This window comes from Microtus ochrogaster, linkage group LG9 (genome assembly GCF_000317375.1).
Source record: "Microtus ochrogaster isolate Prairie Vole_2 linkage group LG9, MicOch1.0, whole genome shotgun sequence".
In the NCBI taxonomy this organism is placed as follows: domain Eukaryota; kingdom Metazoa; phylum Chordata; class Mammalia; order Rodentia; family Cricetidae; genus Microtus; species Microtus ochrogaster.
In genome coordinates, this window is record NC_022034.1 from 39,659,597 (window position 1) to 39,677,937 (window position 18,341).

General features: G+C 38.0%; 1 protein-coding gene across 8 annotated transcripts in view; it reads right to left on the reverse strand.

The window, feature by feature from the left end:
* Positions 1-145: 145 nt before the first annotated feature.
* Positions 146-18,341, reverse strand: part of Echdc1 (ethylmalonyl-CoA decarboxylase 1) — a 29,815-nt gene continuing 11,619 nt past the window's right edge. For all 8 annotated transcript variants that reach the window (XM_013352394.2, XM_026787474.1, XM_013352392.2 and 5 more), the window contains 3 exons: positions 16,376-16,428; positions 14,274-14,354; positions 146-1,330 (listed from right to left, as the gene is read on the reverse strand). In XM_013352394.2, the coding sequence (XP_013207848.1) occupies positions 922-1,330; positions 14,274-14,354; positions 16,376-16,428 (543 nt within the window). In that variant the 3' untranslated portion in view covers positions 146-921. The remainder of the gene's footprint in view (positions 1,331-14,273; positions 14,355-16,375; positions 16,429-18,341) is intronic.

An 18,341-nucleotide genomic window follows, 5' to 3' on the forward strand; every position in this document is an offset into this window, starting at 1 on the left:
TTCCTAGAGAAACATTTTAAAGAAGTGAATTCTGGGATGACGTAATGCTTCGATTACATGTTTTGATTAAATTTAGTATTAAAAGACAGCCACACAAGAATTAAATATTATTCAAGAAATAAATCTGGCAAAAATGAAAGTTAGCTTCACAGATCTTTAATAGTTTCAGTTATAAACCCCATCGACAGTATTGTTTTACCATTGGCTGAAGAAGTCCAGAGAACAATGCAAAGCTACTTTGTACAGCCAGTGAGTGCTTGCTCTGTGTACTGGCTTTCACTGTTCATTGGGTCATTTGAAAAATGACCAACTAAAGCTCCAAACTCAGCAAAAAGTGTACTTTTTTTTTTTTAATGAAGGGCCATTTCCCACCAATAAGTACCCTTAAGTCTACAGAACAGAAATGACTACTATTTCTTACACACCTCTATTCCTCCCTGATGTTTGTTTCATATGAAAACTTCACTGAGGTCTTTTTATTTTGTTTTTGTACATTAAATCAACTTTAAGAAAGAACAAAATGACTAGACACAATAGTATATACTAGCATTTGGAAGGTGGTGGCAGAGGCATTAGAAATTCAAGGCCACCCTGGCTACATAACAGGTATAACACCATGCCTTAATATTTAGATGAATAAGTATGTCACCAAGGATAAGCTCAAGGTTAGGCTTTCTGTTTGAGAATTGATCCTTGGTTCTAGGATAAGAATTACTATAGGAATGTACAAATTGGTAAGAAAATGATTTAAGCAAATGTTAAAAAAAGAAAAACCAACAAATTGAGATATAGAAAACACCACCCAAACCAAATAAACATATTAGCAGTCAGCGTCAAGTGTTCTGCGCATTTTAAATGTCACTTCATTTCCACCATGTTCTCACTGCAGCTTCAACTTGTAGTACCCCCACACCTTAGAAACTATTTAGTATGTTTCTCTCTCTTAGCAATAGCGTCTAAGTTTGCAGGGCCACCCCACAGTGTTCCTAAAACATCTCTTTCATTCTGTAGTGCTTCCTCTAAGTACAGCTCTCTGCCTGAACAGACAGACTTTTTTAACCCTCTAGTGACTTCTGAAGGCCCACTGACAAATTGCTCTAGCCACTCTTCGGCCTCTTTGAGAGCCGTAGCTTCATCAGAAGACTGTAAGACCTCATCAGCCAAGCCTAGATTTACAGCTTTCTGGGAGTCCACTTTGAGGGTCCCGCTTAACACTTTGAGAGCTTGTCTGCTACCAATGATTTCAACCAGCCTGCTGGCACCACCCCAGCTTGGAACTATACCCATCTCCTTGTGGACAAATCTGATCACACTCTCTGCAGTCATTAACCTGTAAAGACAAAAAGGGAAAACTGTAACTAATGTATATAGCACAACCACAAAGCAATAAGTGCTCCTGGGCTAAGAAAATTGGTCTTTTTAGGCAGGTATCAAAACACTGTTGGAAAATGTTCCCAACTAGAATTTAATTCACCATGTACTATTCAGCAAACATTTGCTTTTGAAAATAACATTTTGTTTCAGCTTTCCCAAACTTTAAAGATAAGAACTCAGCCTTCACAGTTAAGGAACTTTATGTTAATAAATTCTTAGAATAACTGAGATAGACACTCTGATTTTATGGTTGAATCAGCATGCACCAGAGCTTGGCCCCAGATAGTTGGTGTCTTGGCACAAATCAAAGACCGAAGCAGGAGCAGGAAGAGCAGTAAGGAAGATGGCAGTGGCTTGGGTTGCCCTGACAGCAGTAAGCTCCTGCAGGAGTTATATCCCCCTCTAGTGTTTTCCTGATCAGGGCAATTCATGAAGAGAATAATAAATGGAAGTTAATGTAGTTATTGGTGCCTGTGGGAAAAGCATCTGCTAGTGCTTACACACCTTCACCGGACTATAAAGTTCTCAGTGTTTGGGAAGTGTGTGTGCACTGTTTTTGTTGCATGCAAAAAACAACAGAAGATTATTATGTTAAAAGCTAATCTGACCTGTCAAATTACAATTTAATTTTTTTTCTTAGACATAATAGTCTTCACAACTATTCACTATAAGAAAAGCTGAAGTGACTTCCCTTTCCAATACATTGTAAATTCAACTGTGGATGCCTTCGTTCTCTTGGTATCAAGGCTCTCAGACTGCAGCCTGACCTTCAATCATGAAACACTGCAGTGGAGGATTTTTGCAAAAGCCTACTAACCCACTGGAAAACATTCTCAGAGAGATGAGTTTCCACCAAGAATATGCCACAATGATGAACAGTTACTTCAACAGTCAACTAATATAGAAATTAGATAATTTAAAAAATTTAAAATTTAAAGAAAATTCCATAGTTTAAAAAAAGCAAAGCAAAAATAAAGCTTTTAAATGGGTGTGAGGCACAGCAAGTTATTATGTCAAAAGAATCTTAATCTAACCCTTCAATTGGAATCTGCCAAAAATTTGGGAAGGAGTTAAACTGAAAATATATAATAGTTATGAAAATACAAATGATTGTTACTCTTTAGCCCAGTCTTAGACTGACTTAATATGCCAGTTTTTAAACTAAATTCTGGAATTGGCATGTGTTGGTTTAGCTATTAGCACAGCTGAGAAAGTGATGATGTGAGGAATAAATTCATTTAGAACTGAATAAAAATTAGACAGTGGTTATCAGTGTAATATAGATGATGTTATATGAGTTATTACAGTAGCCATCCATGTGTTGTTATAACCTAGGCAACCATCCAAAATATATTTTGTCTTCTCTTTATTTGCAAGGTCAATTATATATGCTTGTTTAAAAAGTTTTATGACATTCATTTTTCATATACACATGTGGGCACATATTCCATGGGTTATGTATGGAGGTCAGCTGGTTCTCTCTTTTTTACCAATGAGTCGTGAGGATGGGAAGGATGGTTGCCAGATTTGGTGGGAAGTGCCTTTACCCAACCAGCCATCTTACTATTCCAAGTATGCCTTCCTGAATCCTATTTTACAGCTAACAAATCCTCAAGTAATCTTTGTAAAAGTATGCATTATAATCTGACATACATTCTTTATAAATGACATAGCTAGTATTATGTTGTGTTGACATACCTTTTAGTATGTATTAAACGTAATTTTAAAACTCCACTGGGAAAACAAAGTATCTCAACAATGAGATATACATAGCTCTCAGCAGGAAACCTTTCACAAGATCCTTCATTAGCCTCACAGAATTAAACTATAAAACTTCAAAGGTTGGAAAATATAATTCAAGAGGAAATTATCCAATCAATAAGATAATATCTCAAAATGGGAACTGCTTCATTATCTCCCAGGATTATACAGTAATACTAGAGTTCATGAGTGACATGGTATCACCTGGGATCCTTATTGCTAGGGAGAATCTGTGAACCCAGACTTAGCCCTTGTAATTGTAAAATCATAATATTAAATTTATAAAACTATTATAAATTCCCTTATTCTGATATAAGAGTTCAAGAGCATATGACATAATGGAGAGGAAAGGATGTTTCTTACTATTTGGATGGAACAATCATAGGGAAAAAACATCTACCGCTGGGTGAAGACTATTTGTGTGTATGTACACACACACCACAGCACACACGCACAGGTCTCCAAACAGTTTGGAGAGGTGGTTCTCCCCTTCTGCCATGTGGGACCCAGGAATTGAATTGAGGCACTTTTGCCTGCTGAGCAGGGGATGCCAGAACACTTGTTAACTGCAGGAAAGGCTATGCTGTGCTCCTACTGCTTTCCAACGAGGGAAACCTAAGTTTCTGGGTTAGCAAACATATCCAAGAACCTTTTTAAACAAACTTAAACTCCACTAAACAGGGAAGCTGGAGTTTATAAGCATTCATTGATGAAGAAAGGTACTTATAGAAAGGTACCTGTAATAAAATATGAAATATGTGTTGAATTGGAAGACTGCAGAGCCTTCCTGTGCAGTACAAGGAACCACAGCCACTGGGTGGCTGGAAATCCTAACATGGTCTCTCTGGCTGCACATTGCACCTCATACAGTGCAGTTAAGGAATGGGACATACAGACAGAGAAAGAGGAATATTTAGACCCTAAAAAGTTATTTAACCTATTTTGGCCCAAGTCTGTTTGTCTATAAATAGTACCCATTCAATAGTACTTATACCATAGAACCAAATGTATTCTTATATGATAAATACTTAGAACATATACTTTATAACTAATAACAGAGGAACTGTATGCTTTATTTAAAAACTATATTGTATTACATTATATTTTATTCAGACATAAAGTTGTATGTTTTATAGTCTAACACATAAACAGCTTTGTGTATTAGCTTTTACTATGGTTTGATATGGAAGAATCTTCTGTTTTGTGTTGATTTCATTGGTTAAATAAAGAAACTGCCTTAGCCCTTTAATAGGACAGAAAATTAGGTAGGCGGAGTAGACAAAACAGAATGCTGGGAGAAAGAAGCCAAGTCAGGCAGTCGCCATAGCTCTCCTCTCCAAGATGGACGCAGGTTAAGATCCTTGCTGGTAAGACAGCACCTCGTGGTGCTACACTCATTAGATATGGGTTAATCAAGATGTGAGAATTAGCCAATAAGAGGCTGGAACTAATGGGCCAGGCAGTGTTTAAAAGAATACAATTTGTGTGTTGTTATGTGGGTATAAAGCTAGCTGTGTGGGAGCTGGGCGGGAACGCAGCCCACAGCTCCTTCTACAATGGTTTAGTAGAGTCACTAAGCAGGTCAGCACAGTAACAGTGTGTCTTCTAGAATTCTAAATTGTTTCCTCATCTAATATTACATCATCCTTAGTGCATTCAAAATTAAAGCAACTGTATTTACACAGTGAAACCTAGTAAGTCAGTACTTCTCAACATGTGGGTGACCTTTTTGGAGATCAAGTGACCCTTTGACAGAAATTTCCTAAGACCATCAGAAAACACAGATATTTACATTATGATTCATAACAATAGCTAAGTTACAGAATAATTTTATGGTTGTGGGTCCCACAACATAAGGAACTATATTAGAGAATCACAGCATTAGGAAGGTTGAGAACCACTGCAGTAAATGGTAGTGTGCAGTCTGCCCTTCAGTAGTAATTACATGAATGGCGACAATAAGAAACATTTATGTTTTTGTCTCTCTAAATAATGAAAAACAATTCTTTGTCTTACAAGACATAGAGGATTCAAACTGTGAAAGAAGGAAAAACAGATATGTCTTTAAAGTTTCTTAAGGGAAATTAGGCAATAAAAGTAACAACATAATATTTAAAGATTTTAAAGCAGTGATATTGTAAAGGTTAAAGTGAAGCAGGGCAGAAAGAATGTATGAGTAGTGTATTTTCTTTAAGGAAAATCCATTAAGAACTAATATTAACATGCTAATATTCATTTAACTTTAGATACAACCTTCTAGAGTTTATTCTCATGAGATAGGATTAAAATACTAAAAAGAATATTAAGTTACTCTTTATAGTCTGCACATTCAAAACATAAAATGTGGAGGCTGGGAGACAGCTTAGTATATAAAGTAATTGAGTTTGGATACTGAAGCCCACAAAAAGCTGGGCACAGCAGCATTTATCTATAACCCCAAAGCTGGAGGACAAGGACAAGTTGATTCCAGGGGATTGCTGGCCAGCCATAGTAGTAAAAGAGGCCTTATCTCTAAAGTTCAGATGGAGAGGAGTAGAGGAAGATTCAACACGGAGCTATCTTCCACATGTGTGCACTTGTACTGTAGGAACTGAGAAATGCAGGCCCATTTCTCAACATTGTCTGCTGGTGAGAGAATTTGAGGGACTAACAGGCATAATTTGCACCTTCCAACACAGGAGGTGGTCACCTGGCCTTTTTGAAGTTAAGTAAACTCTGTGCCATCCTGAGGTGGTCAGGATATGCTAATGTGATTCTGCTCCTTCCATTGTAACTATTGTAACAATGGGGAGGAGGAGGAGGTGTTTTCTGCCTGTGTGACAAAGTGTTGACCAAGTAATGTGACTTGAGTCATCTTGATACCTAGGCAACAGAATGTTAATGAAGGCTTTTGTTACCTGCTCCCCCAGTTTACTTTCATATAAAAGCTGAGGAAAAATAAATAGGGGGTATGTGTGTGTGTGTGTGGGGGGGGATGTTCAGGGTCTGAATAATCCCTGAAACTCCCTCCTGATACTGTCATGTGATTTGTGTCTTTATTTTCCCACACCTCTGGTGTGGGACAATTGTCTATATTCTGCCAATTATGTTTTAAATAAATGCTGATTGGCCAGTAGCCAGACAGAACGTAGAGGTGGGACAATGAGAACAGGAGCATTCTGGGGAGGAAGAAGACAATTCCTCAGCAGTCCTGTCCAGACACTGAAGAAGGAAGATGTGATTGCCCCACTGAAAAAGGTACCGAGCCATGTGGCTAACATATACTAGAATAATGAGCTAATATAAGTTATAAGAGTTAATAAGAGGCCTGAGCTAATGGGCCAATCAGTTTATAAAATATAGACCTCTGTGTGATTTCTTTGGAGCTAAACAGCTGTGAGACCTCATAGGAGGACAGAAACCAGGCAGGACAGAAACCCTGTCAACACACCTTTATCTTGGTGAGGAGTGTTTTTTGTTGAGGCTGGTCCTCAATAATGGACAAACATGTACACACAGACACCCCTCCCAAAACAAAAGAAAAAAATTAAAGTAAACATCAAATACATCCATGTTTTCCACGTAAAATCACATCAAACGAAAAATATTGACTATTCTAAGTAACTAAAGAACACATTTTGACTATCTTCTTTAGTCCAGAGGGGAAATAAACAAGAACACAATGCAGAAAAAAAACAATCAAAGTAGCAATGCTTTTAAAAAAAGGGGAATTTTGTATGGCATGGGAAATTCCTTGTATCATTCATACCACCTTTCTATAAGTTTGTATATAATTTAAATGCTTACGTGCTTTTGACTGTCAAAAGTAGTTATGAAGCTGAACTCTGAGCACTGAGCAATGCCCATTTTTACTTCACAAAAGTCTTTGTGTGTGTGTGTGTGTGTGTGTACATGCATGTAGACATGAGCACATGTGTTGTGTATGCCAGAGATCAGGTATCATTCCCAAGAAACCATCATGAGACATGAGACAGTTGTTCATAGGATCTGGACCTAACTCATTAGGCTAGACTGGCTGCCCAGTGAGCCCTAGGGGCAGGCAGAGATGGTTTCCATATCCCCAGCTCTGGTCCAAATATGCACTACTAGGCCTAGCTGTGTATGGAGAAGCCAGCAATTGAACTTGGCTCTTAATGCTCATACAGTAAGCAGTTTACAACTGGGTTATTTTCCTAGGACCCAAGTCTTTTTTCTTTTTCTTTAATTATTACTATCATTTTTTTTTTTGAGGCAGGGTTTCTCTGCATAGCTCTGGCTATCCTGGGACTAACTCCGTAGACCTGGCTGACCTTGAACTCAGGAAACTCACAGGGACCCACCTGCCTCTGTCTCCACTGCTGGGATCAAAGGTGTGCACCACTACATCTACCTTTTTTTTTAAAGGCTATTTTTTCTTGGAAAGAATCAGAAGAAAATTTTGATTTAAGCTAGTGTTTCTGACCCGCGCACACACTAAATCTATTATCAACTGGTGATTGTGGGGTGGGGAGAAGGGGTATTTTCATATTAAACTATTTCGATCTGTCAAAGAATTTTTCCCCTGGAGAGAAGAGTGCTTGGATGAAATGTCAGTTGCATAAATTCCAGGCAATTACTGGAAAAGTTAAAAGGGGCCAACATACACACTTTAGGTATGAACTTCCTTTTTTTAGTACAAAGCTGTGAAAGCTTTTGCTTTGCAGATACCAATTAAAATACTTTATCACAGAGATAACTGGTAAGGCACTGAAAACAATCAACTAGCATGACTTTCCTTTCTACATAGAACACAGCTAGCCCCAAATGCTATAGATATTTTCCCTAAACATATATACTAACTAGAAAGTCTAATTTAATGAAATACAGTTAAAAGATTAAGACCATTAATAAAATAGACCAATTTTAACTGTATAATCAAATTCCCAATATTACTACTCTTATATTCTACAGCAATTATTAAGTAAGATAAAAATTACCTGAATGCAAGTCCTGTGATACTATTATAGACAGCTCCTAAGCGCTGTACGAGACAAAGGAAGAGTCACCTCTCGGCAGACAGAGTAGAACGGCATGACTTCAGTAGGCCATTCAGAAGAGCACGCAGTATCAACTGAAAGAGTGTTCACTTCTGGGCCTTTACATTTAATATTTTTAGACTGTGTTTGACCACAGATTGTATTGCAAATACCCAAATAGTATCTGCAAAGCAGAAGCTTTCACAGCTTTCTACTAAAAAGGGAAGTTCCTGTTTAAAGTGTGTATTTCAACCCCCTTTAACTGACTTAACTTCCCTGGTAATTGCCTGGAATTCATGCAGCTGACCTTTTCATCCAAGCACTCTTCTCTCCAGGGGAAAGGTACTTTGGCAGACTGAAATAACTTAGTATGATAACAAAACCACAAAATTCTGATTTGGGAGGATGGATACTATAATTGGCTGAGACTAAATGCTTTAACAAATAATAAATACATAGTACAAGGAAAAATTTCTAGAAACCTAAGACATACATATTTTGTAGATGGGTATACCTGGCATGTATAAGTGCTAAAAATGTTCAATTCGTGACGAGGTGACTTCCATGAACATGAGCTTTCACTGGAAAGCAGTTCAAAAAAGCATCAGCTACATTACTATGCACATCTGCTAGGAGAGACATACAATCAATAAATATCACAACAAATATTTAGTAAGATTCCAGTAGGCAGCCGGGCGGTGGTGGCGCACGCCTTTAATCCCAGCACTCGGGAGGCAGAGGCAGGCGGATCTCTGTGAGTTCGAGACCAGCCTGGTCTACAGAGCTAGTTCCAGGACAGGCTCCAAAACCACAGAGAAACCCTGTCTTGAAAAAGCAAAAAAAAAAAAAAAAAAAAAAAAGATTCCAATAGGCATTAAATCTAAAATGACACAGTATATCAAAGATAAAGTTGTCTTTGATGGTTTTATCTGATATTTTTCCTTTCATTCCAAATCCTAACTATTCCAAATTATGGAGAAGAAAATTCATGTGAAAGATGATTCGAATCTAGCACATGGTTGAAGAAGAGCACCAGATATAACATTAAAGGATTTTTATTTTCTCCAGCGAACACTGATAAACTCTTAAGTGTGTTCTTTTGTAGGAATATTAAGCATATCAGTATGTTTGCATACAGCTTAGAACTCTTTAAGTATATTTTATATTTATATAATTACATAATTTAACTTTATACTCTATACTTGTATTTCTGGGTAAAATAAAGAAATCAAGCATTTATCAGCTTATATATAAAGCATTTCCTATTTAGTCTCACATCACCCACAAAGCCAGTGTGACTTCCTGGAAGAACAAAAATGCAGCAACCCAATGCAGTCTGAAGTCCTGACAGCAGAGGGTGCTATGATAGAACTTCTTTTCTTCATTGTATCCATGAATCCACTCACACTGGTTTTCAGAATCTGAGTGAGATCTTGGTAAACCAGTCTCCTACATCAAAACAACTTTATAAAGTTTCCAAGTAATAAATAAAACTGTTAACTGAAACAAGTCCTTAATCACCAAATGAGAAACAAAAAGTTTCTTATTCAAGAGTTTGCTGAATCTTCTCTCACACTTTTTCTATTACTCTACATCATTTATAAGAAGTTAAAATAGGAAAACATTTGTTACAGATATTTAGTTTATAACACTGGAAGTCACAAAAGACGTTGTGATAATATTAAATGTATTAAATTAGCCCTGCATGCAGTCAGATTTTGTGGTGAAGAGGGGAAGGGGGGGGTTCAAAGTTGTTGTCAGGCACCTACTTTTGACTGAGTCACGGTTCCCTAGGTACTGATTTTGTAACAATCATGAGACAGAACGTTTATGTTTGATATACACAGAACAAAAATGTTAGACCGTCTTATCAAAACTTAGTTTCTAAACTAGCCAAACAACACACAATGAAATAAATAAATCTATGCCATAGAAATTCCTTGTTAGGAAAATTTTCATCTGCATTTATGACGTTAAATAACATTTTATAAACTCCACAGAGTTGCTGTGTGGAATCTGTGATAGTTACTTTTCTCATTGTGATGGTAAATTACTGAGAAGAAAGAAATGGAGGAAGGAAGGCTTTATTCTGGCTCACAGTTTACAAGAGTGCACACTATCATGTCAAGGAAAGCATGGCATCAGGAGTACAAAGGTGCTTTCCATGATGGTGAGGAAGGTAAGGCATTAGGAATGGGGAAGGATGCAGTCTGTCATAGGGAGGAAGGTAAGGTATTAGGAATGGGAAGGATGCAGTCTATCATAGGGAGGAAGGTAAGGCATTGGGAATGGGAGGGTGCAGTCTATCATAGGGAGGAAGGTAAGGCATTGGGAATGGGAGGGTGCAGTCTATCATAGGGAGGAAGGTAAGGCATTGGGAATGGGAGAGTGCAGTCTATCATAGGGAGGAAGGTAAGGCATTGGGAATGGGAGGGTGCAGTCTATCATAGGGAGGAAGGTAAGGCATTGGGAAAGGGAGCGTGCAGTCTATCATAGGGAGGAAGGTAAGGCACTGGGAATGGGAAGGTGCACTCCTTCATGGGGAGGAAGGTATAACACCAGGAGTGGGAGAGTAGCTCTGCACACTGCATGCACACTTAGGAGACAGAAAGCTGTGAGTCCTGGTGCTTGGCATGCATGCCCCTTTTAATACAGTCCAGAGCCTCAGCCCAGGAAACAGTGCTGCCCACAGTTAGGGTGGATCTTCAAACCTCTGTGAACCGAATTTAGGTAATCCCTCATGGACATGCCCAGTGATTCGTCTCTGAAATGACTCTAGATCCTGTCAAGTTGACAATCAGCATAATTGTACCTAAATATTCTTTCTGGTGAAAATAATTAGCACAGCAATTTACTTTCACTATGTGTATTTATTTAAATGATAATTGACTAAAGCAAAAATATAGTAATTGTGCCATTACAATGCATAGAAGCAAAATAAATATGCCCAAAGACTAGGACACAAGAATTAGATGTTCAGTGTAATATCCTAATATCTTACATGAATTGGTTTATTATTTGATGGAAGGCTATGACCACTTTAAGATGCATTACTGTTAATTCAAAACTAAAAGAAACTGATTTCTCTTTGTCTGTCTCTCTCTTCCCCTCCCCTCAATGTGTGCATGTTTGTGGGAGGTCAACAGAAGTAAAAAATTATTACACAATCTACAAATGAGGCAGTGAGAAAAGACAGTAAGAAAGAACAAACAGAATCAAGGGATGTAATCAAGGATGAAGTGAAAGGAATCCCAGTTCAGATGCATTTGCCTAGAAAAATCCTATGTCAAATAACAATAAAAACCCAATATCATGATGCTAATAAGAAAAGAAAGCAAGACATGGTCTGATGGTGAATCACAGGTTTCACATTTGTGACTATGAATGAGAGAAGTGAAGCAAACAAGAGAACTGAGGAAATTCAGAAAACAGGCACTGGGAATCAAGATGAGATGGATGCTACGGCCAGTGAGCATGACGAAGAAGACAACGCAGATGAAGGCAGGGCGAAGTCTGCACTTCATTTCTGGGACCTCCATCTGGAGGAGAAAAGCAGATACTACCTCTTACTTTGCTCAAATATTAATTGAAGGTGAATTGAAGATTTTAAGACGTGAGACTTTGCAACTCCTAAGAGAAACCACTTCAAGATACAGGCACAGCCAATGTTCTCCTGAATACCACATCTGTGGCCTGGGAAGTCGCAAAAACTAACGAGTAGGACTGGATTAAATACAAAAGCTCTGTAATGCAAAGGATGGCGACTGGATTAAATACAAAAGCTCTGTAATGCAAAGGATGGCGCTATAAGGATGAAAAAACAACTCACAGAACAGAATGAAATCTTCCCCAGCCATTCATCTGTCTGACAGGAGACTGGTAATCCAAAACACACAGAGAACTCAAAATTATTCTTCCCCAAATAATAATACAACCAATAAATGAACAAAGCGAAACGGACAATTTTCAAAGTAAGTGTAAATGGCCAATAAGCGCATAAAAGAGTATGTTCAACATTCATTAACTGCTAGGAAATGCAAATGGAAACTCCATGGAGATCCCGCCTCCCCTAGTCTGACTGCTCTCACCAAGTCACAGAGAAAGAACAAATGCCCGACCAACGAGGGCGACACCGCTGGTGAGATGGCACCCTGCAAAGCCACTGTGAAAATGCACAGAGCTTCCTCCAGAAACTCAAGGCAGACCTACCATGTGATCAGTCATACGCACCGTTCCTGTTGATATACCTTTAGGGATCAAAGTTAACATACAGTAGAGACCTGCATACCCATGCTTATTGTAGTACTATTCACAAGTGTAAAAAAAAAAATGTTCCACATCTTAACTGTGGTGGTTACACAGGTATATGCATCATCAAAATACCTTTATACTGCACAATTAAAATGGGTGCTTTTGGCTACATATAATTTATATCTGAATATAAGATTATTTCAAAAACCTTTATAACTCTGATATTCAAAATGCTATTTATCAGAGCAGAAGGGTCATGTCCTTAGCTTCAGAAACTGAGCCAAAATTTGACTGAAACTTTTCTCTTAATGTATATGCCGAGATTTTGAAAGATGAAGTGTACATAATGAATAGAAAAGAAGGAATAAGCACATTTAGACAAAGTGGTTTTAGGAGCTGGAGAAATGCTTAAGCAGTTAATAGCACTTATTGTTCTTAATGAGAATGTGAGTCCGATTCCCAGCACCCATGTCACAGTTCAGAACAACTTTGACTCCACTTCCAGGAGAGATCTGATGCCTTATGACCCTGTGGGCACAGGTGCACACATAAGGAAGAAAAAAATTCACAAAAAAAAAGATAAATCCCTTTTTTAAAAGTAATTTTTTAGAAATATACATTATGTGGGCAAGGTTTTAGAAGCTGAAACTATCTTCTGTTTAATATTATACCAAATCACTCTATAAGTAAATATATAAGTAAATTCTATAAATATGTAAACTGTATTGCTATAAATACTTTTAAAAAACATATAATGAAATCAAGATTAGTCCTATAGCAGAAAGCATGCCAAACAAAAGAAACAGTTTTAAAGTATGACAGATTATTATTTTATTGACATTTCTGCTAAAAAAATAAAATGGTAATATTAGGTAATACTAAGACTCAAAATAATATTTGGTGAGCACTAAGGGTGAACATTATACTATAATCTATATACTCATGACCTCATTGAAATGTATCTAAATATTTATGGGAGAGATAAAAAGTTAACACAGTTGCTTCCTCAAGGCAGACAGATAAAGCAGCACACAGAGTGAAGATCAGCAGATGTGCAGCCAGCATTCAGGCCTTGCCGCCCTCCAGTTTTTGCCCCAGTTACAATACACATACCAGTTTTTGAACACTTAAAAGGATCAAGTGTATTTTTAAAAATAAAACACCTAACTTTCTTGCAAACACAGTTCTCTGCCATGACTCAAAGCCCCAGGGACTCCTCAAAGCTGTCAATACAGAACAGTTCAATGTGATACTGTCTTACTCCATGTTTATGGATTTCAGGACACGCATACAACAGAATACAGAGGTTTGCTCAGAGTGATTCCTTGGGACAGTAGTAAGAAGGCAGCCTCAAGCATGGGCAGATTTTATGGCCTCTCTACCCACATAGTTATGGAGAGCTGGAAATCATTTTAAGGGGGAAAAGCTACAAGCTCCCAGAATTTCCTGCATTTTTTGTTCTCTCATTTATAAAGTCGATGGTGGAGACTTGACCTCAGAAAGGAATGGATCTCAGAAAACCTCTTGAAGACAGCCACAGGGGAATCTTTACGTCCACACTCTTCTATGTAAATGCTCTTCAGTTGTTTACTCCTTTTGAATAATTCTCTTGAATTTTAAGAGTTTCATATATTTCACTGACTTTCCTTCTTAGGACCTCTGCTAATATGGATTTATTAAGTCACTGGGTTTTGTTGTTTTTTTAAAAATGGCTTATAACTGAACAATAGTAACTGTATTAAACTAAAAATTATGTACTTAAATAACTGATAAAAAGAAAATAGTCTTTAATTGATTATCTTGTTTAAGAATATATGAAATATTGAAATTAAGGCTAAACTACATTCATGCATGTGCTTAATGTGTTTATGCTTACAGCAATTTTTACCTTACCTGAAATCACATGCTGTGGTAAATTCTGCTCCTCCACCCATTGCCCAGCCTTGAACCAGAGCAACGCTTATTAATGGTAGTCTGTATATTGAAGAAAAATGGATGTGAATAATTCTAACAGAAGTGTTCGTTTATATACATCATTTTAAGGTCTTCAACATTTTGCAGTGTTAGCAACAAGAACCATCAAGGGTAGTGTGACTCCTTGAACGTGTGCACCATCAGAAGTGACATGAGACCAAGCACACAGCAGCTCACACTAGTGCTACAGAGGGTTAGCAAACCATGAATCACTTCCTGAATCACTGTCTGCTTTGCAGTGGTAGTACATACTGTAACTGTCTTCTAATCAGAGAACTTATGAAATACGTTTAGCACCAGGGGCTCTCCACAGCTGTCAATACAGCACACTCGCTGTGAAACTGTCTGCTCTACAGTCAGGTTAGGGGTATTACAGTCCTATCTGAAGAGATAACCTGGTCTAAAACACAGAGCTACAAAACCAAGTACTTAAGATTCCCACCAAAAAGACTTAGCATTACTATCTAAATGATCATAGACTGCTCCTATATATAAGCATTATTTAGTGTTTAAAATAAATCTTATTGTTTCTGTTTACAAAGACATGCATAGGGGACACTGGTAAACACTTTCAATCCCAGCACTTGAGGCAGATAGAAGTGTATCTCTAAGAGTACAAGGCTATCCTGGTCTAGTTCCTGCACAGCCAGAGCTACATAGCAAGACCTTATCTTTAAAAAGTAATAATATAAAAGTACATCCTGTCACAACAGGATAGTGAGAATACTATCAGGCAGATTGAAAATGTTTCCGAAGTATGCAGTTGTAATAGGTTCTAACCAAAATGTAACATATTGGTCTAATGAGACTAAATAGTTCCCAATAAGCCCTCTTCCACATAGAAAGGATTACTTAAATGAGAATAACTTTTAGCTAGATGTGGGGTTGTACACCTGTAATCAGAAGATGCACACTCAGAAGATGGAAGCAGGGGAATCAGGAGTTTAGGGATTACCATGACCAACAGTAAGTTGTGTGTGTGTGTGTGTGTGTGTGTGAGTGTGTGTGTGTGTGTGTGTGTGTGTGGGTTGGCCAAACTGAGCTACATAATACCCTGTCTCAAAAATAAATTAATTAATTGAAAAAAATAAAATTAAAAAAATCTAGAAAAAGGGACCGATGGCTTAGTGGTTTAGAGTACTTGTTGCTTTGGCAGAAGACCCAGGTTCAATTCCCAGCACCCATATAATAGCTAATAATCATCCAAACTCCAGTTCCAAGGGATCTGATGCCTTCCTCCGGTCTCTGAAGGCACTAGACACACATGCAGTGCACAATATAGTCACCCAGGCAAAACATTCATACACACAAAGTAAAATAATCTAAAGTTAAAATTTTAAACTAGGAAAAAAAGTAAAGAACAGTGTGATGGGAGAAATAAGGCAATGGTATTTAAATCAGTAACATGATGATTCTATTATTTTTTCTAGATTCTCAGATGAGTATAAAAATACAGAAATGCCTAATTAATAAGCATGCTTAGATATCAATTTTCTCAGTTTTCATACCTTTAAACTGCTTGCGTTGAGTAAAGTCAGAAAGAGATTCAAAACATGTCAAAATTTGTAACCTGAAATGCATTTTTTTCACCCTTTTTCTTTATCCAGATACGAAGTAAGCCCATTTTTGTCAGAGAGCTTTTATAGTCTCCCTCATCTGGATGTAGTCTGCTTCAGCCCACTTCTACTGTTCTTCCTGGAGGGGCCTTTGCGTGTCACCTCTCGATCCCGGTCCTTTCTCTGCCTGCTGTCAGCATCTGACTTTCACTATAGCTGCTCCTGGCGGGAGATGGTTATATGGACACTGCTTCTTAAATTATTTTCTGCTTCTTTTCAAAGCTGTTCACACCTCACTAACATGTCATTCTAATGACTGCTCTGTGTGGCATAAAGAAATAGTCCATTATTACAATAGACACAGTTTGAAGCTCAGCTAACCTTTTTAAATGTACAAGTAATGAAATAATAAATTACTAAACCCGGTGTTCTAAAAATCCTATTTTTAAAAGAAAGATACGTTACCTCATTAATCTTGTTAAGGTGTTCTGCATGAACATAGATAAGGCCACTCCATTCTTTGAATAAAAATAAACATAAACACAAATAAATATTACATACATAAGAAATATTTTTTAAATTCAGAGTTTGAAAGGAAACAAAGTCAAATTTTTTGAAAACAGACATTTTCATTTTGCACTCTGTGAGGCAGAACCGTAAATGATGCTGGATGGGCTGTTCTCCCAGGGCTTGAGCTTAGCACTGCACAGGGAGAGTCAGACAGTTCCTGAATTACTCTTGTTTCTCACTAATGTGGCAAAAGTTCTAAAAACAGAAGTTTAAGGAAGAAAGCAAGGGTTGATGGCGTAACAGTTTGAGGCTCTAGTCTATCATGGCAAGGAAGGCGTGGCTGGCAACAGAACCCCAAGGCAGCTAGGAATACGGCATGCACAGTCAGGAGGCAGAGGGGAATGGCATTACTCAGCTCGTTTGCTCTTCATTTGGACCAGGACCCCAGGATATGCAAGTGTCACCCACATTTAGGGTGGTCTTTTCATCTCAATTAACCTAATCCAGAAAACCCCTCATAAGAATGCACAAAGGTTTATTTCCAAGGTGACTCTTCAATCAATCAAGTTGACAGCCAAGACAGACCACTCCAGCTTCCTGGAGAGTGGAGCACCACTCAGTGACTCGGGAGGACTCGAGTTGGACCCTCCACCTGCTACCTCTAGGAAGCCTCGTGTAAAGAGAGAAGGTTTAGTGAGCTCTGGGATTTGCACTCTAAGGTTTTGAGTCCCAGATTTTTCACAAACTCCGTATTTTCTCATAGGAGCCATACCTATGAGAATCTTCAATCCAGTATAATCCGGCTTTCAGCCTTGTCCCCAAACATTTTAATATTCTATTTGTCCTTCTTGCATATCATCTTCTCTTCGGCTTCACACCTGTTCCTTCACCCTGGTCCTCTCTTCCTAGGCACACTCTTCACTCCTAATTGTCTGTTGCTTGGTTGTTCATCTCCAGCTTCCGCCCTCAACTCATCACCCTGGTTCAGCCAATCCGCTGAAGGCAAGTCCTCTTCAAAACACTCCCCATAGCACTGTCTCTCTCTTTTCTTTATTCATATTCTTTTCTTTGAAAGTTTAAACCACTCCTGCTGCTGGATTTAAGTGAAGTATTAGAACCTGCTGGATATTTCCACGTTCTGGACTTCACTGGTACTGCAGCAGTACCTTAAACTCAGCACTGCAAAACTTCCCAGGAGTAAAATGGCCACCTGAGCTCGCGTTCTGTCACTGTGACAGCGCACGGAGCCTATCCTGACTACGAGCACGGTTTTCTCATCCACAGGAATGAGGACTAAACCAGGGATTCTAGTTGGCTTACAGGATGGTGGAAAAGGCAGAAATCTGTGCATTCTGTGGGTAAGACACACGGGCGGCTTATTAACGAGAATGGTCAGCAATGGTCAGCAGGCTCTGATGCTGGTGGTATTACTAATTTCTCCAGGTCACACAATCCTATCAGCAGGGCTTAAGTGTATCTTCTCTGCTCCTCCGCTGAAATAGTTCCAATATTTACTTTCGTTTTTTCTACTTTTATTCCAACTGACCAAATCTAGACCTGTTCTCAGTTCATGGGTTGATTAGTTAAAAAAAAACAAAAACAAAAACAAAAACAAAACAAAAAAACAGCTTTACTTCGCACCCAATATTTCTGCATTTTATTTCTTTTTCTTAGGAATTCTTCCCATCCTGCTGTTTGGTAACCCTTCCTGTAGGATAAGCAATATCCTATCAGCCTCAGAAAGATCTAAGATTTTAAGATTTTTGATAAACCAAATCCCACATAATTGCAAAGTACCTTATTACTATCATTAACTTCCATACCTTCAACTAAAAATCTTTTTTTTTTTTTGGTTTTTTTTTTTTTTTTTTGAGACAGGGTTTCTCTGTGGCTTTGGAGCCTGTCCTGGAACTAGCTCTGT